This window comes from Crinia signifera, chromosome 3, assembly GCF_055691185.1.
Source record: "Crinia signifera chromosome 3, ASM5569118v1, whole genome shotgun sequence".
NCBI classification, from domain to species: Eukaryota; Metazoa; Chordata; class Amphibia; order Anura; family Myobatrachidae; genus Crinia; species Crinia signifera.
This window is the reverse complement of record NC_139219.1, coordinates 232983437-233008507: the sequence shown is the minus strand read 5'-3', so window position 1 is coordinate 233008507 and position 25071 is coordinate 232983437. Positions and strand designations below refer to the sequence as shown.

The 25071-nt window shown below is 44.6% G+C and overlaps 1 protein-coding gene across 4 annotated transcripts in view; it reads right to left on the bottom strand.

The window, feature by feature from the left end:
• Positions 1 to 25071, bottom strand: part of MCF2L2 (MCF.2 cell line derived transforming sequence-like 2) — a 316747-nt gene that overhangs the window by 251539 nt on the left and 40137 nt on the right. For 3 of the 4 annotated variants that reach the window (XM_083177640.1, XM_083177642.1, XM_083177643.1), the window contains exons 2-8: positions 24447 to 24530; positions 20288 to 20402; positions 11504 to 11594; positions 9307 to 9426; positions 5822 to 5938; positions 5067 to 5216; positions 3440 to 3564 (exon numbers count right to left, since the gene is read on the bottom strand). In XM_083177640.1, the coding sequence (XP_083033766.1) occupies positions 3440 to 3564; positions 5067 to 5216; positions 5822 to 5938; positions 9307 to 9426; positions 11504 to 11594; positions 20288 to 20402; positions 24447 to 24530 (802 nt within the window). The remainder of the gene's footprint in view (positions 1 to 3439; positions 3565 to 5066; positions 5217 to 5821; positions 5939 to 9306; positions 9427 to 11503; positions 11595 to 20287; positions 20403 to 24446; positions 24531 to 25071) is intronic. The other variant, XM_083177641.1, reaches the window with a different exon arrangement.

Sequence of the window (25071 nt, the reverse complement as noted above, 5' to 3'; positions counted from 1 at the left end):
GGGGGTACCGGCTGATGACGTCATCTATGGGCGCATCTGACCGGCTCCGGTGGGGGTGTCTACACGTGGGGTTCTGATGCCTATATAGGTATGTTTGTTTTATCACTCTGTTATCCTGATGAAGATGTTTCAATAACATCGAAAACGTTTGATCACCAAACTGCGTAAGACTCTTTATTTCTGACTCCTGGTGCCGCCGAAATTCGTTGTTGAATTAGGGGACCTCTCTGGTCTTCAGGCGGGCACCGGAGCAAAGCTACCACTGTGACGATTGGAGTGCTGTCCCACCACAAACACAGGATATATATATATATCACCAGGGGAAGAAATCTAAGGGATCGTTTGGTGCATGCCGACATCACCGAGTATAATCCGGTAATACCCCCTAATGTTTATGTCAAACCACCTGGGTGCTATGGGTGTGGAGTTTGCATTACTTGCAAATTCATGATTACATGCAGAGAATTCCAACACCCACACTGTGCTAAAAAATATGATATCAGATCAGTGTTTTCTTGCTCCTCAACACATGTGGTATATATCATCTTGTGCCCATGTGGTTTGCGGTATGTGGGGCAAACTACCCGCAAGTTTAAGGAAAGGATGGCGGCCCACCGGTCGGCCATCAATTTAACTCTGAAAGGGAAAGAGGTTGACCAGCCGGTCCCTCAACATTTTAAAGCAGCAGGTCATTCCCTGGAGTCCCTCCGTTATTTTATAATTGACCACGTTCCGCATAATTTGCGGGGTGGTAACAGGGCAAAAAAACTACTCATCAAAGAAACCCAGTGGATCTTGCGTTTGGGGACCACCAAACCGGGTGGCCTGAACGACAAGATAAACTGGAATAGTCTTATTTAAACTGCCATTACTGGGGGATACTTTGCTAGTGTGACATCTCCTAGCCTGGGGGTTTTCTATATGAAATCCATACTGGCAAAATTGTTTATTATAGTATGTTTTTTTCTTAACAGGCATTGTTTCTTTAATGATTGTTTGTTATTATGTATGTCTTTTTTTATGATGTTTAACATAGCCTTTTGCTCATTATAGAATTCCCGGCAACGTTCCCGTCAGTGTGTTTGCAGCAAATCAGAGAAGGGTGCCCTCTGACCTGGTGACACGCGGTAGTTACAGCCCTGGAACGCAAGGTTTGCGAACAGGACAGTGGTACCGGCAGAACACCAGGAAGTGCGGGACACAGGACTTCTGGCATTGTATGCAGCGATGGCTGGGGACGCGCGCCTGGACAGGTGAGCAATTAGACTGCTATTTAGGTGGGGATGGGGGATGGGGTACACTGTTGTTGCTGTTCTGTGATTGTGGGCTGTTATCCTGAGGATGGGGGGAACCCCCGAAAGCGCTCGATGTAGCTGAGACTTTGTCTGCTATGCCCAATACAGCATATTTATTTTATCACCATTTCTGGTATTGTCAGTGTGCCTTCTTCATTGGACATCTATATATATATATATATATATATATATATATATATATATATATATATATATATATATATCAAAAAGGGGGGGGTGCAGCACCACTGGTGGGGGTCACAGCTTCTAGATTTGAAATTAATATACTGTACACTCCCCAATTTTTTTCTGGGGGTCAGCTGGCCCCTAAGGAGATAGCAATGTGGTATCACTGTCACACTGGAGGAGACAGAAAGGGGGTCTTAAAGAAGGTCCATTGCAGGACCGAAACGTCGACCTGTACCCACTGTCATGCACTAATTGATTGAGGTGATGTGCACCATTAAAAAGTTTTAGTATCAAGTCCGGTGAGTGTCTCCAACTTTTATCTACTTATATCTATATATAGCTTAGAAATTGCGGCCTGGCACTCTCCCATAGGTGTCCGCTACCCCGATGCCCTCCGTGAAAATTGGTAGATGGTGTAATAAACAGCAGCACTCAGAGGTCTTATCAAAGCGTGTATTGATAGAAGAAAAAAGCTTTTTTTCTTCTATCAATACACTCTTTGAAAAGACCTCTGAGCTGTTTATTCCGCCATATATCTATATCTATCTATATATATACAATATATATATATCTATATATATATAGATATATATATATTGTATGTGTGTAAGAGGCAGAAAGAAGCCTGCATTAGGAGGATGTGCAGGTCCTTATATGCCACATGGATCATTATTCACTAACACTATTTCTTTAATATTTTGATTACATTTGCTTATTTTTGTTTCACTTTCTGTATATAGCTTTGGCTTCCTAATAATAATATTTATTAACACTATATAGTTTTTTCACTGGTGTCCTACCCTGGGCTTTCTGGCTTATGCTGATTTTTTGGGTGCCGCACCCTGCACCTAGATATAGTGCTAGCGACCACAATACACAGAGAAGCCTTGACGAAGGTTTTGGGCTCTTTCATATATTTGCACAAATACAATATATGCATACCTCCCAACTGTCCCGCTTTCCGCGGGAACTTTCCTTTTTTGGGGGACATTCCCACATCCTGTCCAGGGCCGGCAGTGTCCCGCAGGGGGGCAGATGGGAGTCTTCCGCTGTCACCTGTGAATAGACGCTGCGCAGATGCACACAGTGTCTATTCATGCTCCCGCAGCAGCAAAACAAGGAACGTGGCCTCACAGGAGTGTTGCGAGTATAGGTATGCCCCCTTCTCGCTAAGCCATGCCCCAAAACTTTTGGATGCGCCTCCGGCGCACACCAGCATTCCTCCTCCTCAAACTTGGGAGGTATGGTATATGTAACCAAGATCTCTGTTACCATATAGGAATTATATCTTGAAGCTAGTATCATTCAGGTTGCTGGGTGAAAACAAAATGTGTCCAGGCTCAGAATGACCCCTCCCTTGCAAGAACTTGAGTGATATCACTAAATGAATTGAGCATCTGCCAGTATATATACATCTATAATCCCTACCATGTGCACACACACACACACACACACACACACACACACACACACACACACACACACACACTCATTCTAGGGTTCATTTTGTTGGGAGCCAATTAACCTACCAGTATATTTTGGGATTGTGGGAGGAAACCAGACATTCTGTTTAATCCTTATCCAATACTCACATGAGACGGATGCAGATGGCATATTATAATGTATGTAGTTGCAATTTACATGAACACTAATCACATGCAGTTACAGGGAACTCCCTTGTGGATGCGATCTGATCGCATCGGGACTCGCGTCTCACGGCATATCCTGCCGTGTGTACACACCTTTAGACTTGTGACATATAGGGATGATGTTCTTAGCACCTAAACTGCATCTGTCCATTAAGGCGATCACTATGACTTGGCTATGCGCCATGCTTTAGTTTGCACTGCAAATGTGCATCTGCTTTAAGTATTCCTGGATCTCATCCAGAGACTTGTCATGTTAGTATTAGAGCGAGGCTTGGAATTAATAAGACCTATGTGCACTGTACAAACCTTTCAACAGTAGCCATGTTCTCTAGCTCATCTGGTGTCAGTTTGCAGTTCGGATCTTTGGACACTGGCTCCTTTATACATGTGAGCAGAGTCCCACCTTGTTGTACTGCTAGTTTTAAGTCATCCTGGAAGATAAATATCACACAGTTACAATGACATTACTTATGTCCTGTTTTAGAAAACTCTCTGCAGATTTATAATAATCATTGAAAAAAAGTATAACTGGGCAGCTTCCTCTGATTAACCTCTTCAGGTCCAGTATGCAAAATAGAAGCGGTGAAAAACTTTTTTTTTTTTTACTTTATCAACACAAGTAAAACAAACTTACACAATCCAGGCTATTTCTAGTATTCTGATTATGGGATCCGGTTCATTAGTCGACGCTTGACAGACATGAAAAAATGTCACCAGACTTTAGGTCGACATTGACAAAGGTCGACACAAGCAAAAGGTCGACATAGAATTGATTGGCAATGGAAAGGTTGACATGCTTTTTTCATGCTTTTTTTTTTAAACCTACTTCACGATCCAAGTGGGCATAGACTTAGACTATAATATGGAGCACAGCGAGCCATGCGATGGGGAGCGATACACTTTTACTGTGTCCATGGATTTAGCCATAGACACCTGTATATTGCTTCATTCTATTTTGCGGGTATCTGAATAGCATACCAGTGATTGGAATGATAATAGTCAGAAGATTAATGTCAGAATCCTCACACTGTGCAGAACACCAGCGATGGGATCCCAACATAGCACACAATGGGGCAGATGTATTAACCAGCATTAGGTGCAGAAATGCACTTGACGCTAGTTATCTGGAGGGGGCGGGGGGGGGGGGGGTACATTTTCCCTAATGTATTACTAGTGCACCTAACATGCGTTAGTGACAGCCGTACGAGTTACGCTCGGTGGGGCTGTCCCCTGCAATCCCCCCCCAGGGCGATGTATTAACAGCTGCCCAGGCATTAAATCGGCCGCTTTCGCCAGCTCAGGGCTAGCGTTGTCCTATCCCCCACTGCAGGGACACTGCTATCCCTGCTGCTGGCTCCGGGCAGCGCTGGAGATCTCACAATAAAAGCAAGATCTCACGCATACCCATTACACCGGCCAGGGGAAAGCGCGAGTGCGCATGTGCAGGGCTGTCTGGGGAGCTGATAAATAGAGCCGTTAACGCCCCTATCTCTTCACTGTCATCTACCATATGTCCCCACCAAAGTCATAACAAGGGGGCAGTGGGCAGTAGAACTCCACAGACTGCTGGGTGTTTGCTTGAGTGCTGTTCCACATGCAGATGCGCTGGGGCAGCGAAGGTGCCGCTCCTAGGGCCCTGAATCCTTTGACACAGCACCTCTTGATCACCCAATACCAAATCATATGTAGCCCTCCCGGGAAGCTGTCATGGGTCTTCAAGGGAAATCAGGTCCAACTTGAAGTCAGACCTGTGTATGGGGGCCTTTACACAGCTGTTTCTGTATTACTGTTATACCTGTTATACCTGTTCTCGTATTATGGTCATGCAACGTGGCCAGTGCTATCTAATCCCTTCCCAGGCTAAGATCTGCCAATTCCCCAGAGACTTCCGAAACTCCATTTTAAGTATAAAACAGACATGTATTGCACCTACTTTCAGCTTGGTCTGATGTTCTATATGAGATGATAGTAGCTCCTCTGTACAATTGACATTGTTAGGGAGTTCCGTTTCTGCTAGGCTTGTTCCAAACGTCTGCAAATTCTGGGCAGTAGTTTTCACAACTTGAGCAAAGCTCTCGATTGCCTATTATAAGAGAATACAGCGGTAGAACATTTGTACCTACTGCAAATGAAGCAAACATGAAAAAGTCATATGACAACATGACACTGCTTTTAGGAAAGTTACTTTGTCAGAAATATAAGTGGACCTAAAGCTGACCATACATCAGGACGACCTGCACACGACATAATCGTATGCAGGTCCTGGACTGGTAGAATGAGCGTATGTGCTTAAAAGCACAGTGCACACTAAGGCCCTTATTCAGATCTGATCACAGTACAAAACCATGTGATCTGCAGGTGGGGCAGATGTAACATGTGCAGAGAGAGTTACATTTGGGTGGGGTGTGTTGAAACTGAAATCTAAATTGCAGTGTAAAAATAATGCAGCCAGTATTTACCCTGCACAGAACCAAAATAACTCACACAAATCTAACTCTCTCTATACATGTTACATCTGCCCCCCTGCAGTGCACATTGGTTTTTCCCATTTTCCAAACAAATTTGTACTGCGATCAGGTCTGAATAAAGGCATGTCACATGACTCGCCCACATTGGGCGTTCGGGCCCAGTGTTGTCTGTATGGGGGACGTAAAGGTCTCAAAGAGGCACTCAATAATAATAACTTACAGTTCTGTGTTGTATCCATTGACTATGGCTGTATTCCAAAGTGCCTCCAAGCTCAATGGTTAATTGACTTTTGTCAATGTATCCAAGAAGGTCAGAAACCGAGTTCAGCATAATAATCTGTAATTGGCAAGTAACAAAGACTGCATTATTAACAATGTTTTATATTCTAATCAGTTGTATAGAGTATAGACATGTATACATGTAGTATGTCTGTATATTATAAGCAAATGAGACAGAGGAGCTGAAAGATGGCAGTTTGGGAATAAATGTGATATATCATTTTCCATTACACAATGAACTACATTGTTATCTTTCTGTCATTCAGATAATTTGTGAATGAACCTCTTAAATGATTAAGTGTATAGATATATTACAGATGTCTTTGATGAGACCAGAATTTGACTCCACCCCATTGTATGCCAATTGGGCGTGGATCATTAGGTTGAGTAGCATTAAATTGACAGTCACTAGGTTGACACCACATTGTCGACGTGCATATGGTCGACAGGGTCAATTGGCCAACATGTAAAAGGCAGGCACCTGAAAAAGTCAAAAGGTTCAAAATGGTCGACATGAAAATGATAGCGCAAAAAAAAGGGCCCTTGGTAGATTGCCGTTTGTGGTACCTGCCGAGCATGGATTACATGTCTGTCTTGTTAGGCTATGGGATAGAATGAAATACATAGTTCGATATATGATTTGTTTATTTGTCAGAAATAGCTAGCCTAAGAACAATTGTCCGGTGATAAGTAAAGTAGGATACATATTGATGAGCTCGTATGTCCAAATTGCGCGTAGATGTGAGATCGATCAAGGAATTGCTGAGCGTAGTAGGCGTTTCGAGTGGGCAAAGCGAGAGCCCGTATTTGGAAGATGCAGACAAATGAGACGCTCTTCCACCGCGGTGAGCTGTGGCAGATGAGTCGGTTTCGGTGCATATTTGAAGCCGAACTACTTGCACATGGGTGGCAATTTCTTTTGTCGCAATGATAGCATACACGTACCGCATGTCAGAACCTCCGCATTTGCTCTGTACTCCATCTCGCCAAACGCTGTAGTTAGTACGCAAATGTGATCGGTGGAGCACTTGCGCAGTTCACCCTTGTGCCAGAGGTGATCACAGACACTGCACACATGGCCGAAGGAATTTTTTTTAAATAGCTTGGCGAACTGTTCCTCTGCACCAGAGTAGCATGACAATGCTACTGGTTGCTTTAGTAACAGCATTGAAGTGCCTGTGTTGGGGTCCATTGTGACCAAGGTTGGGTCATGAGTGGTATCGTCAGCTTCATCTCGATTTCATATACACATCCTCATTTTGGTGGCCCTCCCGAGGGACCTGGCTGCGGAGAAACGGCGTGCTGCTTTCGTTCTGTACACTAGTATTTGGAGTCCCATAACTTCTTTCCTGGTGATCAGATTCTCCTAATTTTTCTTCTCTCTATACCTGCGGCACCGCTCTGATAAAGTTAATGGCAGTTGTCGGTGTTGTGGCGGGTTTCGACTCTAATTCTTGCTCTTCTTTCATGGCATGACGCTGTTTCACGTGTTTAAAGTGCAGCTGCTTCGAAAATGTTCAGAATAGATCAATAGTTGTTGCATTAAAGGGAGGCTCCTTTTAAGCCCTTTTGAATGAGCCATCACTCACGTCCGTGGCACTTGTAGTTTCGGAGCAATGGCGTGTGAAAGAATGAAAGTGCTGCAAATTGTGGCAAAATGTGTCTGAAACGCAATGACGCACCACCTGAAACAATAATGGGAACGTTACAGAACAATGTCTCCATCGATTGGTACGTGTGCGTAGTCCGGCGTACGAACGGGGACTGAGTGGCGGGGCAAAAAGCAGTACATGTTTTTGTGACAGGGAGTGCAGCCTGCATTACCCCCCTAGGGTGCGAGAAAGACATGTAATCTATGTAAAAAAATGTCCGACACCATGCATGCGGTTTTTTTTGTGTCATTTTGCATGTTGAAACAGGTACAAGCCAAATAATTGGAGACTTGTACTCTTGTGGGCATGCTTGGCTTGCCATGCCTGGGACAAGATTCAGGTTACTATTCCCAATTGCAGTCCGTCTGGATGTATTGAAAAAGCTGAAAAATAAATAAAAATGACTGACGACCATATGTGTGTCTTTGAACTTGTCAACCTTTTGTACCTGTTGACCTAATGCATGTCTACCTATGGACTGTACACCTATCATCCAGAAACCATCAAAAGTAGCCATCACTGTGATCATATATAGTGGAGGATCCTGCATGTGCTATTGGCTGGTCAGTTTTCCTTATTTCTCTTGCTGGGCGTGAGGCGGGGGCTTAGTAGATGCTTGCTCCAATGGTCTTCGCTACCTGAGCTGGTGAACAAGCAATTTGGTTACTAGGAGTTTGGTCTGGTACATATATGGTTGCCACCAGATGCCTTAGTACAGGAGGTAAGTGGGCAACCTCTTTTTATTCATTGACACATTTGCCGCATTTTGTCACATTCCTACCTGTGGAGATGGAAAGAGTATTAAATAGACACAAATGTATGGTAAGTGGTGGGGGGGTGTTAACTAGGTTCACTGAAGTTTGTCTCTACTGCAATCAGAAGGGATATGGTCACTAGGTCTACAGCACGATGGTCGACATGCATTAAGATCGACACGCAGGAAGGTCGACATGACTGTAGGTCGACATGGGTTAAGTCGACAGGGTAATTAGGTCGACATGGTCGTCAAAAGTAAAAAACCCTTTGTCGACCTTTTGACTGCCAACCTTCCCCATGTCGAACTAATGCTTGTGTTGACCTAATGACCCTGTCGACCTAACCCATGTTGACCTTTCTGCATGTCGACCTAAATGCATGTCGACCTAATGCTTGGCGACCATCATGTTGTCTACCCAATGATCCATAACCAATCAGAATTAGCCAGACACAAATGAAGCAGCTTCATACAGTCTGTCTCCACCTATATATACAGTATAGCAGACTGTGTGATCTGTAAAACACTGTGCTGCCACCCAGAGGAAACACTTGGATACGGCGCTTTTAATTGTCTAACAACATTGGTGCAAAACGTTACTATTTAGGCAGGACTGTTGGTCCTTTAGTAAACTACCCCGGCAATGATGAACAGAGAGGAACGATAAAGGGTGAGATACATTGCTCTTGTTCTACCCTACTGCTGTTTGTTCATTATATGGTGTTATACTTTTTTAACCCTAAGGGTACAGCACCGCAGACCCTTTCTGGTGCCTTATGAATAAAAATAATAATAATCATCATCATCATCAAACCCAAAAGTTTAATAATGTTACTTGACTTGTACAAGTCCTTTGCTGGCAGTAATAAAGACATACAATAAGATATGTACAAGGCAAGCATGAACAGAGTAGAACACCATAAGGACAAGTTTATCTCTGGACAGATGACATCATACCACACAAACACAAACATATGAGCTCATGCAGGAGGATGAGGACAAGATGAAATACACGCTTACCGGTACCTTCATTTTAAAGTCATCCCTGTAGAGTTTAATGCCGATGTCAGCAATGGTCCTTTGAATGAAACGAGATGGGCGCAATACAAAAACCAGTTGTAGGTTCCCAGGAAAAGCTCCCTAAAGTGAATCAGAATATATATGACAATAAAAGTGACAATGGTTCTGCTGGAATTGTTGCATTACATTACATAGCTTTCTAGGGATGACTAGACTAAAATAAGTCATTGGTTAGAATATTGGGGCCTTCGTTATCACAATCCACAATTTTTGGGCCTTATTCCGGTCCGTTCACATGGAGCAGAATATTCATAGGGGCGCGGATGGTGGGCGTACGTGCATGCGCAGGGTCATTTCTGTGCATGTGCATACGCCTGGTGCTCAAGTGTACGGTGCGTTGAAGGCCGTGGGGTGGTGGTCTGGTCATTTGCATATGGGAATGCCCAGTGTTTCATCATGCAAATGCCCCGGTGATGCAGGTGGCGGACAGATGACATCACCTGATGTCAGCTGCCCGCCCACTTCCTCCTGAGCATCCACACATATGTAAGTGACTTGAGAGTCACTTTCGCCATCATTGGATGGTCACCAACCATTGAATGATGTGGGTGGATCGGACTAGGCTGAAAATGGATGTTACTGTGTAACATTATTCGCAGGCCCTGTGAGGGAATTGCCCTTGTGAATGGGTTGCGGCCAGGCCACCATTCGCAAGGCGGGGTTTGGAGGACTTTGGTGGGATGTGTAAATTGTTAAAGCCTAATTTGGAAAGTGGAAATGAATATTTAATCTCTTGCCAGAGACAGCCTTTGATAAGAATCCATCCTGCCATAGAGATAGAACAACAAAACAAAACAAATGGTAGTACAGTAGCCCATAGGCTACTATAGGCTAACACAATTTTCAGAGGGTTTAAGGGACCGGTCCAACCTATTGAATACTTTGCATTCAGGAATTTGGCAATCCAACTGCATAGCAGCTTCATAGGACTTTTATGTGGGCTGCTTTGCAGTCTGAAATGCAAAGACCATGGCAGATATGTACGCTGTGGTCCCTCCGTATTATATTCTGCTGATTCTTAGAGGGAAATTTACTAAGATGGGAGTTTTATTTCAGATGGGATGTTGCTAAAGGCAAATATCAGAATCTACTTATTTATTTAGTGGTTACAGTATATTAGATCTGCAATGTCTTGGTCTACAGTCAAGAGGTTGACCGCGATTGGTCAACAGGGTCAACGTCGTCAACATTCAAAAGGTCGACAGGAGTTTTTCATTTTCTGATCTGATCGCAGTACAAATTTGTTTGGAAAATGGGCAAAACCATGTGCACTGCAGGTGGGGCAGATGGAACATGCGCAGAGAGAGTTAGATTTGTGTGAGTTATTTTGTTTCTGTGCAGGGTAAATACTGGCTCCATTATTTTTACACTGCAATTTAGATTTCAACACACCACCCAAATTTAACTCTCTCTGCACATGTTCCATCTGCCCCACCTGCAGGTCACATGGTTTTGCCCATTTTCCAAACAAATTTGTACTGCAATCAGATCTGAATAAGGGCCAAAGTGAGAGGCCCCTGGTCACACTAATGCAGGATAATGCTCTGTATCATACATTATTTCAATGGTTTCTTTTTTTACATGGTAAAATTACAGTATCTGCAGCTTTGTGTTGCCTTCATCAGTCTCAAACGGGATACATACGGATGACCTATGGTGGGGATGTCAGCGGTCAGAATAGTGATGCCGGCTATACAGTAGAGAAAATCTTGGCATGGGTCAAGTATATATACTGCCCTTCCTCCCACCCCGCACAGGATGCCGGTAGTCAATGAGTGCTGTGCACGGCGGAGCGTAGAAAGTCATGCAGTGGATTGTGGTACACTACTCAGGTGTCAACATTGACAACAACAATGTGAAAACCTTTCCACGTGTCGGCTTTTTGTCCCTGTCGACCTTGTGCATGTCAACCTTTTGGTGTCGACCTAGACATATGGTGACATAATATACCACACCTGGATGTGGTAGCTTTGGTATCGCTAATTAGTTTTTAGCATCATCTACACCAAACATGGAATATATTTAAAGCCCTATACACACTAGAAGATATAGTAATAGATATAATGTGCTGCTGATCATACATGAACAGAGTCAATGAGATAAATCACTGGCTGAGTCCTGGAAATGATGCACTTACAGCTATACGAGTCAGAGATGCTTTGACTGAACTCCATTTATCCTTCCGTCTGTCTATGATGATGATGAACCCGATGCTGGCTGCCTCAAGACTGTAAAATGGGAAAGAAAGACATAGCGAGTGGGTAACAAAGATAAAATTTATCTACAGATTCTAATACTAATAGGATGTAACAAAAGTAAAATGGAAAAACTATGACTTTTGATATGTAGAATGCAAATTCTAAAGGGTAGATTTACTAAAATGCAGTTTTTTTAAAAGCCGCCATTAATCGGCAGCTTTGACCAAACGCTTTAATACAACGTTATATAAGTACTGGAAGACAACATATGGTACTGTCCCAAACCAAAAACTGCTGCTGTATTGTACAGTATTATACAGAACAATTCTGTACAGTTTGCAAACACTGTAGCACAACATTTCGGGTTCCAGATGACTGCCCGACAGTCAGTATCCCGACGTCAACATACCAACTGCCGGTGCACGGACAGGGGGAATCCCAAACAACGGGGCTATTCTCCCTTGTGGGGGTCCACAAACTCCCATAGAGGGAGCACCGGCAGTCGGGATACTGTCCGTTGGGATCCCTCCTGTCAGACCACCATACCACACCCCAACATTTCATATGCAGATACAGCTGCATTGGTTTGCAAATAAGATGGATTGTAACGGAAAGTCGTACAAAAAGACACTCAATGCTACCAAGTCATGCCACGGCATGGTGTGATTATAAGGGCTGTTTATCCTGCCAGGAGGCTAGATGTAAGAGGTCGCATCTGTAGTAATATTGAAAATTGTTTCCATTTATCACATTATTTTCAACTAGTAGTACATTTATGATAAAAAAAATGCTTATTGTGTAACCTCGGGTAAAAAGATATTGAAAAAACTTTTTTTTATTATAGTTTATGCTCTAATTCAGGGCTTGCACTGTATACACTCCACAAGCCCCAAATAACATAGGGCCATATTTTGGTTCATTCTTTCTGACAAAATCCTTCTTAGATGGGCAAAACCATGTGCACTGCAGGGGGGGCAGATGTAACATGTGCAGAGAGAATTAGATTTGGGTGGGGTTTTACTTCAAAGTGAGGTCTATATTGCAGTGTAAAAATAAAGCAGTCAGTATTTTCCCTGCACAGAAACAAAATTACTCACCCAAATCTAATTCTCTCTGCACATGTTACATCTGCCCCCCCCTGCAGTGCACATGGTTTTGTCCATCTAAAAAGGATTTTGTCAGAAAGAATGAACCAAAATAAGGCCCAAAGTCTGGTTCATGGTTTAATGTGCACGAACTCAAAATGCTGGGATCTATGGGCTTCCCCGTGTGATACAATGGAGAGTCTGAATATTAACACATTTTGGGGCAGATTTATTAAGTTCGGTTAAGTGATAAAATGACAGTTAGGAGCGATTGGCCGGTGATAAAAAACAAAAAAAACAGACACTTAATCACTTCACCAAGCTTAATAAATGAACCCCTTCATTTCTTGCAGCTCCTGCCGCGGTGAGGAAGAATCCACTCTCTGGGGCTTAGCATGCAGGGTTCTTGCAGCTAATTATATTAGGCAGCACGTTTAATTAGCTGCAGGGTAAACTCCACACTTGAATGTTGATATCGAACTGAACTGTTCAAATGGATAAGGAGATGGTGTGTTTTATTTATATAAATGGAAAATGTCCCTTTGCTCTTTGGTGTAATACCTTATAGGACAGACAGAAAGCCTTTCTAAAACATAATGATGAGTTAGAATGTGTAGTTTCATGGCGCCAGGCTACGCTACGTTGTCAGAGTAGGCTAAGCTACGTTGTCAGAGTAGCCCAATGGCTATCTAGTGTAGTCAGCGTAGTGTCCTCACGGCAGCCCTGCGTAGTCAGCATAGTGTCCCCGTCAGGCAGCGTAGTCACGGTACTGTCCCCGCGAGCTGCAGCTCTGTCCCCAGGGTCCCTGGCAAGCCTAGTGAGCACCTCTCACACAGCACCAGTAACCACCAGATCTCCTGCGCCGGCGGAGAGGAGATCATGCAGGTGCTGGCGGAGAGGCGCTCCAGCTGCCTTAAACGCACGAGTGTTTCAGGCGCTTGTGCGTCTCAGTAATTCTTGCGGCAGGGTACGGCAACCCTGCCCGTGTCCGCTTCAGGGAGACAAAGGGGGGTGCGGGCGCAAGTGCGTCTCATGCACAATAAAGGAGGGGAGGGGTCACAGAATACACGTCAAGTAATCCGCGTACCCTCGCGGGCCTCGATGCGCTCGCCATGCTTCGGGCTCGGTGGCTTGCCACACCTTATAAAATCAACTCCACGCCGACTTGGATAGTGGGGGTATAAACAGGTCGGGAGGACGCGTACCACGTCCCCTCGCTGGGCACGCTGCGCACGCCACGCTTCGGGCTGGCATGGATAGTGGGGGTGTTTCAAGAACACATTCACACCAGTCATGTCATGCATCTTAAACAATAATGATGACACGTGTTAACTGCGCTAACTACATAAGCTCCAGCTAGCCGCAAACGTACTGACTATGCTGACTGACTACGCTAACTATGTAAGCTCCGGCTAGCCACGAATGTACTAACTATTCTGGCTGTGGGAACACGACACTGATACTGACAGGGTGGCTGACTACGATAACTATGCTAGCCGCAGGAACACTACGCTCATTCTGACAGGGGCTGCGGGAACACTACGCTGATTCTGACAGGGACGCTGACTACGCTAACTACACTGGCCGCTGGACCACTACGCTGATTCTGACAGGGACACTATGCTGACTACGTAACTGCCGCCGTGAAACTACACAAGTACCGAATGTACCCCCAGCTTCACGCACAAGATTCACACCAGAGCTAATCCAATCATCTGAGAAGGTACCAGCAGATCCAGAAGTATACCCAAAGTCATGTTGATAAAGATGAGGATTAAAAAGAACATGATAGCACAGAGTAAGGGCTGTTTCACACAGTACGGTTCCTGCCGCACGGTGAAATCCCGTACGGTCAGGGAGCCGCGCCGCACTCAGAATTTTATAATGGCAGGGATGGCCACAGCCCGGCAGCCGTCCCTTCCAGTGGGGGGATCCGGCTGCAGCCGTGCGGCCGGGCCGTGGCCGTCCCGTGTGAATGGACACAATAGTGTCCATTCACAACTGCTGAGTGCGGCACGGCTCCCTGGCCGTACGGGATTTCACCGTGCGGCAGGAACCGTACTGTGTGAAACAGCCCTAAGAGCCATGTGCTGCCACTATTGGAACAAAAGAGTGGGGCCATGTGCTTGTGTATAGATTATTGTTACCTCAACAGCTGAACGGGAAGAGATGACTAACAGTTGCCGAGCATCAAGGAGTGTCTTTCAGACCTGCGTCGGTCTTTGTGCTGGCAAGTGTATATTGCAAAACCTTGTAGGAGCAAAAGGTTGGGAGAGAACTGCATTTGTAAGAAATATGGGCTGTTTCAGTTCTACGCTATCCACCTTCAGGTGATGGCACAATTGCAGACCTTAACTTTGATGCCATGCTTGTTCTATCTAGACAACATCATTATGTTCTTCACAATGTTAGAGGAGCATTTGACCTGATTGCATTGACCTTAAGGTGGCAGCTGAATTTGGTCTGAATTTAAAGAACCAGAAATGTTATTTCCTATCAGACCAATTAAAATTATTTATGATCAATTATGTATGGACAAAACCAGTGCGGGTGGCTGCCAATCATAAAATATGTGTACACACACAGAAGAACATAGTGCCCTTTAACACATAACTGATCTTAAGAAGCACAAACTATAAACACAATCTACTTAATTTGATATTTTTTTTTGGGGGGGGGGGGGGGGGGGGGGCTAGGGTGCCGTGGGAAAATTCTGATACTCTAGGGTGCCGTGATTCAAAAAATATTGGGAACCCCTGGTCTAGAGTGTCAGATTACAAATGCTCAATGTGGCCAAAACTCACTGCAAACAAATGTATCATCCACCCTGTGGTTCCAGGGTGTAAGAAACACTTTTGTATTCAATGTACCAACTGTCGAGTGTTGGAAAGTCTGCAAATTGTCGGAAACAGACGCGGATTGTCAGAAAACGGAAGAGAATTCCGTGGCCGTTTCCTACAAAACAGATCCAACTTCAAAAAAGTCAGATCTGACACGCTTCAATGCTGGTGTAAATGGCAGCATTGTATAGGTGAGTGCCGATTATTCCCTAACGGCACATACTGTATACCCCCATAATCTATTACATCGGGTTATACAATCTTACTAGTTGCTTTGTTTATGTATTTATTTATTTTTTAATTTTATTCATGAAATCAGAAGGGATACTGAGCATTGTATCCAGGATGCAGAAAATACAGAATTACAGTAATTGCACAATTGTCCTCTATTTCTTTTTTTTAACAAAGGACACTGTAATTAAAAACAGAAAGATATCCAGAATAAACCTGTATAACCTGATTCTGCCAATGTAATTTAGAGACAGCAGCTATGAAATACAGTAGGTTTCTCTTGTTTCGCTTACACCATCCTAATAACTATTTTTTTGATGACATTATCATGTGACTTTTCAAGCATAAACACTAGGCCAAATGTCCTACACGGTTGTGCTTTCTTTATTTCAGTAGCATAAAATGAATGTATCGTAAGTATATTGTAGCATGTATTGTATTGTAGCATATCTGCCATTAAAAATATCAGTTATTTTGTTTTGTTATATACACAATTGTGCAAATAGTAACATAATACAAGCAAGGCTTAGGTGGATAGACAGGATAAACCATACAAATATATGTTTACTTGTTAAATGACTTTGCTCACAAAGACACACATGACACAGAGAAGGATAACATAAAAAATGTACATCTAACCAGCAAAAGATGGCACACAACAAAACATACTTAAAAACAAACGTATCAAGTACCTATACTTCATAGTTATTATTATTGTTTTTGTTATTGCGAAAGGCCAATTTTGGCTATGCCATTTTGGCTAGCTGCACTTAGCACCTTAATCTGATTGACTCACAAGGTTGTGAGTCCATCAGACGCCATTAATCTGTGGACACCAGGGCAGAGCTGGCGACTTCTGATATCAATTCGATATTAGTGGCTGCCGGGAACTGGTGGGGTGCCGGCATCAACTGGCAAGGAGGGACAGCGGGGGCCATGCTGCATTGAGGTGCATGGCCCTCGTTCCGAGAAAGTAGAAAAAGACTGTGCTGCACAGTCTATTTCTATATTAGATTCTGCTCCCCGGGCCACTCATGGGGATCAAATCGGGATCAGGTGCTGCATAGCACGGTGCACACCATGTGTCCAGAGCTTCAGATTTACTTTAGACTAGGCCAAATATATTCTACAGATGACATTGGGCGGTATTCAATGCCACAGCGTGGGTTGGGGGGGTTCTACGGCGAGGATGGCTTTTTTTTGGCGAGGAAAAGCCATCCTTGCCGTCAAAGCCACCTCACCGTATTCAATGTTAGAGTGAAATCCTTGCATTCAGAGGATGGCGAAGACCCCCTTAAACAGCGAGGTTCACCGGAAATGCAGTGAGTTGCTGTTTTAATGGCCACACTAGCCGTTTCCACCTCACTGAAAAGAACCAGAGAGGTGGAAACGGCGAGTGAAGGGGAGGGAGTAGAATACTCTGGCGGCGAGCTATCGGCACTGCTCCCCATCATAGCTCGCCGTCAGGGACATTGAATGCCCCTCATAGTCAAGATAAACTTGCTTTTGTGGCCCCATACAGACACAGCAGGGGTCGCATCTAGGGATCACATGCAGCGATTTTGACTAACTTGTTATGCGATTTGGACTATATAGTGAAAATTGCATTGTGTATACACTGTATGTAATGTACTCTAGCTTGTAACTTTGCCAAATGAACTATATACTGTACACTGCTTCTTGCTCTATATAGTCACCAATATAAAAAATCAGGGGCCTGTATTACTTGCTGCATGACTAATAACTGTCAGTAAATGTAGAATCTTCAAATTGAGCCAATGTTTTTGCTAGTTAATAAAGCTGAGTACACACTATATGATATGCAAATGATATGATGTCATCAATGATTTCCCTATCAAATGATATTGGGCTTTGTTCTGACTGGATCACAAAGCACCATTTTTTCTCTAATAGACAATACCATGTTGCACTGCAGGTAAGGCAAATGTAACTTGCGCAGAGAGAGGTAGATTTGGGAAACAAAATAGCTCATCCAAATCTAACGTTCTCTGCACATTTCTGGCAATGAGCCCACCTAGCTGTGAAGCCAGGGTCACAGAGGCTGTTTGTGTCACGTCATACAGCTGCCGTGGCCCTCCCTGCATTGTCCGGACCGCTCCCACAAAACCGCTACTGCCCCTTCAACACAGTGTCACCGCCCTAGGCCTGCACTGGAGCTGCAATCTCAGTGATCACAGTTTCAGAACTCATGCATGCAGAAATCACTGAATAGCGATTTACGCACTTCTGTGGCCCAGTCTTAATTGAGCCCACAGTGCGTACACACTATCCGATGTTAATGATTTGACTTGTAACAATAAATTGTCCATAGTATCACTTTGGGCCATAGTCAATGCGTGTTTAACACCCACGCCAGCCACTCACCCTATTCTACGTTCTGGGGAATCCTCGTGGCTGATGCAGGAAGCCCACTGCAGTTAGCCTCACTGTTTTAGCGGTCGTACGCGCTTTTTCCTTGTCGCTACAAATACCTAGCGAAATGTGGACATGGCGTGTGCAGGAGGTCAGTTGAATACTGACCCTGCGAGCTGTGACAGTGAGCAGTCAGTACTGCTCGCTGCCACAGCTTGCAAAAGTCATTGAATACACCCCATAGTGTGTACACAGCTTAACACAAACAAATAAGATGCAAAGGTGAATAGTACACACTCTGGGGCAATTCACAGTTGAATGCAAGGCAGTTTTGCTGTGAAATTCTGTGTTTCTTTGTACTGTACATGCTCTGTGACTGAGTATACACATCTATGGAAAATTAGGAGTTGCACTAAGGCACTTTCTGAGGCTCATAGGGGCACTAGGAACCCCCAAATAACAGGCTGTCCACTCCCTTTGTTCTTAAAATAAAAAAAAATACATAAAAAATGCATTTAAAATGTATCTTAATGCTCACATTAATTAACATTTACGAATAAATAAACACTGTATACACATACTGGATTATTGGAGATTTCAAATTATAGGTATAGATATACTTGGAAATTACCAAATGGATAAATATAAAGAAAAAGGTCAGAAAATGTTGAGACCACCTGGCAGTCAGAGGCCCAATGAAATTTCCTCCCTAGCTTCCCCACACGCACGCACTCTGGTAGGACCTGCTTGCAAGCACCTCAGAGTCATCTTACACTTGTGGTGTAACCAGGTAAGTGTAATACCGATTACTATTTATCGGGTTTCAGATTCAATAATTAGAATTTCTTGATACTGTTATTCACCACAGAACCAAATGAACTTTTCCCCAAATATACTTAAATTCACATTCAGGAACTGGCTTTGAAAGCAGCTTATCCCTGCCATGTGTAAAGAAGGCATATGGTTGCAAAAGCAATACTTTCCCTTCTATATTGGGAGTCAGGGCCTTTCTGAGCCTTCATTGTCAGCAGATCATGCAAGTGGGGGAACACTGCTGGAAAGGATTTCAGAAGAACCCTCTCCTAGTCATTTCTGCAAAATAGTAGCTAATACATTACTAGATATTGGAAACTATTGGCAATCAGGCTTGTATGTATACTGGCCTTGGTGGACATTGATCCAGGATAAAATATAGGGCAGCAGAGACCCAATGGCCACAAATAGCTACAGCATGGTTGATGGGGGTGCCGTGACAGGGGGCAGATGTGCTAAAGTGGAGAGAGATAAAGTACCAACCAATCAGCTCCAACCATATTTCAAATACAACATGTAAAGTGACAGTTACGAGATGATGGCTGGAAGCTTATCTCTTATCACACCACACTCCCAGGCTCTCCATGTGCTGTATTGTGCACATCACACAACATCAGCCCCCCCCCCCCCCCCCAACATTTCCCCCATCGCTAGTTCTCTGTAGTCTCACAGCTAAAGCTGCCACACATGTGCATGTTAGACCTGTGCACAGTAATAGCAGGGGAGCGCACTGTGAACTTTAGGTTTGTTACATAACACAGACCACAAACTAAAGCCACCATTTGCTTGATGAACTAATTTTAAGCAAGGAATGATATATAGTTATACAGATGTAGACACAGTTGCCTACACAACTGCACTTTTCCCACACTGCGCGACCCATGGGCTTCCTACTGAGACACCCAGCTGCATTGCAAATCCACATCTGTGCAAACAAAGACACCGCAGATCAGTCGCACTATTGGACATTAGAGCAGTCCTATGGAAGTGCAGAATGTCTGTCACCACATTGCCGACAATGCCAGCACAACTGCATCTTTGGAAGCACCTGCTGACTGTGACATGCCCACATGTAACTAGCCCCTCCATTTGCCTCACAAGAGTGCCCACCAAAATTGTGTCCACATTAATTTTCCATCTACTGGAGAGAACCACTGGTACATATGAACAGTGCACTTGAGGCGTACGCGTAGACTTAGGACAATAGCTGCTTGCATTCAACATCAATTATGTATCCACCTCTGAATCAGGCCCATTATATGTAAAGTACTGTATATGTATGAGGCATGAGTAAGCCAGCCTAGGCTTGTCTGCTGTTGTGTAGCTACAGGTCAGGCAAGGTCTGAGACACAGTTAACGAATAGTGGCAGGGAACACTCACCTGGGAATGCTTGTTAAATAGGTAACTACATTCAAAAAATCGTCATCAGGAATCTCAGTAAAGCTGGGGTATTCGGGAAAGGTTATAATAGGTGCTCCATCATTCCCTCTTCCTCCTGGAAACAAATACACTGGTTACTAGAAACCACTGTTTCACAACAGATAAATACATGGCAAGATCTCCAGCTGTACATTACAAGGATATAAGCAGTCACTGGAACATTTAGGGCCTTATTCTAGTTCACTCTTTCTGACAAAATCCTTCTTAGACAAAACCATGTACACTGCCGGTGGGGCAGATGTTACTCTTGCAGAGAGAATTAGATTTGGGTGGGGTTTTACTTCAAAGTGAGATCTATATTGCAGTGTAAAAATAAAGCAGCCAGTATTTACCCTGCACAGAAACAAAATAACTCACACAAATCTAATTCTCTCTGCACATTTTACATCTGCCCCACCTGCACTGCACATGGTTCTGTCCCTCTAAGGAGGATTTTGTCAGAAAGAGTGAAATAGAATGAGGCCCTTAGTGACAATAAAAAGTTGCTTTTATACAGAACTCCTCAGTGACTTTGGATGCTCATGATCAGTTACATTAGATGATATCAGAACCCACAGTTTATACAGTTATTGATTTCAGTATAATGCACTCCCTACTGTAATGTGGAGGGATTAGAAACCACTAAATACGGTAGTTCAGCAACGAATGCTTTATACAAGTCACGGAACTCTGAAATAATTTGTAAAGGGATGCAGTTGGTATCCCGGGGCTCAGGATGCGGGGGATGGAATCACAACACCTGTCAGAACACATAAACATGTGTATGGGGTAGGTTAGACTACGGAAGGGTTAGGGGGAGGGTTAGGCTTCGGAAGGGGAGTATAGGGCTAGGTTGCAGGAGGGGAGGATATGGCTAGGCTGCACGAGGGGAGAATAGGGTTAGGCTGTGGAAGGGGAGGATAGGATTAGGTGGTGGGAGGGGAGGATAGGATTAGGTGGTGGGAGGGGAGGATAGGATTAGGTGGTGGGAGGGGAGGATAGGGCTAGGCTGCAGGAGGGGAGGATATGGCTAGGCTGCACGAGGGGAGGATAGGGTTAGGCTGCGGGAGGGGAGGATAGGATTAGGTGGTGGGAGGGGAGGAGAGGGTTAGCAGCGGCGTAACTATAGCACCGCAACCCCTGCCACCGCGCGGGGGGGGCGCTGTGCATGTGGGGGCGCCGGGGGCTGCGGTGCTATAGTTACACACACCCCCCCCCCCCAATCCCCCGCAGACTTACCTATCGCGCTGGTCCCGGCGGCTCCGTTCTTCTGCTGAGGACCACCACAAAATGGCCGCCCCCATATAGCACACAGTTCTCTGAAACTGTCTGCTGTATGGGGGCGGCCATTTTGTGGTGGTCCTCAGCAGAAGAACGGAGCCGCCGGGACCAGCGCGATAGGTAAGGCTGCAGGGTATTGGGGGGGGGGGCGCCCCCCCCCTAACGGCGGGGGGGCACCCAAAACTTAGTTACGCCACTGAGGGTTAGGCTGCAGGAGGGGAGGATATGGCTAGGCTGCACGAGGGGAGGATAGGGTTAGGCTGTGGGAGGGGAGAATAGGGCTAGGCTGTGGGAGGGGAGTATAAGGTTAAGCTGCAGGAGGGCAGGATAGGGTTAGGCTGCGGGAGGGTAGGATATGGTTAGGCTGCGGGAGGGTAGGATAGGGTTAGGCTACAGGAGGGCAGGATAGGGTTAGGCTGCAGGAGGGTAGGTTAAGGTTAGGCTATGGGAGGGGAGAATAGGGTTAGGCTGCGGGAGAGAAGGGTAGGATTAGGATGTGGGAGAAGAGGATAGGTTTAGGATGTGGGAGGGGAAGATAGAGTTAGGCTGTGGGAGGGGAGGATGGGGTTAGGCTGTGGGAGTGGAGGATAGGGTTAGGCTGCAGTAGGAGTGTATAAGGTTAAGCGACAGGAGGGGAGAATAGGGTTAAGCTCGAGGAGGGGAGGATATGGTTAGGCTGTGGAAGGGGAGGATAGGGTTAGGTTGCGGGAGGGGAGGATATGGTTAGGCTGTGGGAGGTGAGGATAGGGTTAGGCTGTGGAAGGGGAGGATAGGGTTAGGCTGCGGGAGGGGAGGATAGGGTTAGGCTGCGGGAGGGGAGGATAGGGTTAGGCTGCGGGAGGGGAGGATAGGGTTAGGCTGCGGGAGGGGAGGATAGGGTTAGGCTGCGGGAGGGGAGGATAGGGTTAGGCTATGGGAGAGGAGGATAGGTTTAGGTTGCTGGAGGAGAGGATAGGTTTAGGCTGTGGGAGTTGAGGATAGGGTTAGGCTGTGGGAGAGAAGGGTACACACTATGCCGACTTGACGGCAAACACGGCCCTGTGCTCCCTACCGATCGGCCACTTGCTAAGCTGTTGCTCACAGCACAGCTTTTGAATCTGAATGCCCAGCTGTGACATCAGCCCCTGCAATAAGTGTAGGCGGTCAGCGGGTCCCCTGTACAAAACAAGATGTGCCAATATATCTGCAAATATATTTGTCATTACGTGTTCCACAGGGCCAACCCGATATGTCTGTCATCGTACTACACTTTCTATTATATTTATAGAATTTGACTACAATGCACAAGTACTTCTTAACTAAAATCATAAAATACATTACTAACACTAGCACACCTGTCCACCTCCACATAACTGATGCTAAGAATTACAGGCAACAATGAATGATCCGTCTACATGGATGGATCCTTTCAGATTGAAACCACCCTTGACCTGTGCCTTGATTGCTTTCACACAACCTGCAGCTGCAGTGATTTCCCTCTTGCCTCTTCCCATGTTTACCCCCCTCCCACTAGAATGCATTTCCTCTCTTAATTATCTAATAGTGTGTATGTGTGTATTCTTGGTGATGTGTTATACCCATATTTTAACAATTGAAATAAAACATCTAAAAAGAAGAGGACAAGTGGGACTTTCACATGTGGTAGGAAGGTGCGTTAGGCACATGCAATGCGCAGGTTTTTGGGTATATGGCACCTGTGTCATGTAATTGATGGTTTTTGTACCGTACATACTCGGATATCCATTACAATGGTGGCAGTGCCATTTTGGGGTATTTTTAGTATGTGCGATGTGGGACCCCCAGGACCCAGGTGCTGCGTGAATCGCATAAGCTGCACCCATGGTGTTGGTGTATGACATGTTGACATTTAGAATGTGGACACCAGAATGTTGTCAGATTATTGATATGCTTACATGTAACATCTTAACATAAGTGCCAACATAGTAATGTCGACATGTCTGTTATGTCAACATTGTGCATATTGACAGTCAACACAGAATTTTCCTTATTTTAGCCTAACACTAAATTTAGCATTAAAATGCTATGTCCACATTTTTACTATCAACACGCACAATGTTGACATAATTACCATGCTGATATTTCTGTCTGTCGCCGTGAAGCACTACCCACTATGCTCTACTACAGCTCCAACAATGAAGAGATAAAGGTGGGCACATATTCTAGGATCAGTAATGGCATATTGGGGCTTTCTGTTATAACTGCCTTAGCCCTCGAATCCTTACCTTTATCCTGCACTAACATGAAGCTGTTATAGTGTGTATCAGTGGTACCATGACAAGAACTGTCCTATCTACAGCGTATAGGTGTAAGGAAAGGATAAATGCAGTCTCCATGGTTACACCATGGTGTAGAAAAAGCCAAGGTGGCAGTACCATGCTTCGTATTGACTGCACACATGTAGCAGTCCAACTTTTCAAACTTGACTGGAACTATGGCATGCCCAAATAATCAATATATTCTGATCAGGGATGTTATATGAATGCATCTCTAAACCTCATCTTACAGGTATACTTTTATGTTACAATTTCCTTTACAGTAATGAAATGGTACAGTAGTATTTTGCAAAGCAAACATGGTAGAAGGATGCATATATGTTAAAGAATAGGGATAAGGCAACTAGTAAAACAATGTTGTACATAACATCAACTGGCCAAAAGTCAAAGTATGGTAGTTATAAAGGTACAAACACAACTTTTTTAATACTACACCAATAAAGATACTATTTTAGTTGTGAAATGATGTGACTTTTATGAGCAACACTATAGCACTACCAGGCATGATGTGTATCACCCCTTCTGCCAACCTGGGTACAGCTTACCTGGCAGGGTAGCAAACTGTCTGTGAAGCTGCTCCATGATATCGACAGCAAGCAGAGGCCTGATTTCTTGCTGCATGATTTCATCTGTGGATGTAAAGACAGATCCCAGTTCAGACATCATTCACAGCACCACAAACATCTTCAGAAAACACGAGGAACGGAAGAGAACGTGCACTGTTCAGACGTTTTCACATGGTATAATAATACGTTTCTGCCTGTAAAATCTCCAATGTGCTTTTCCAATGTCTACGGTCTTAACTGTGTGTGCATTCACGTATTAAGCATGTAAAAAAACATAATCCCAGTCACTGATATCATTGTTTTATTTAGCTGAGAGTTATGCACACTTCTTGTTCCACATGGAGAAACTGAGCCTGGCTAACCTCAATGCACATACTCACTATTGTGACCAGCCTTTGCCCCTGAGCAGTCCATGGAAACCAGGCTTGGCTCAGCGCTGAATGGCTTTGCTGTGTGGAAGACAGACGGCAGGACCTCACTTCTGCATCACACACAGACGGCTACACTGGAGCCTCTTTGTTACACACTGTGCTGCTCAGTGAACTTTCTTCCTCTTTTCTGTTTCAAGGTCTTATTTTTTACAATTGTGTTGTTAACTGAATGG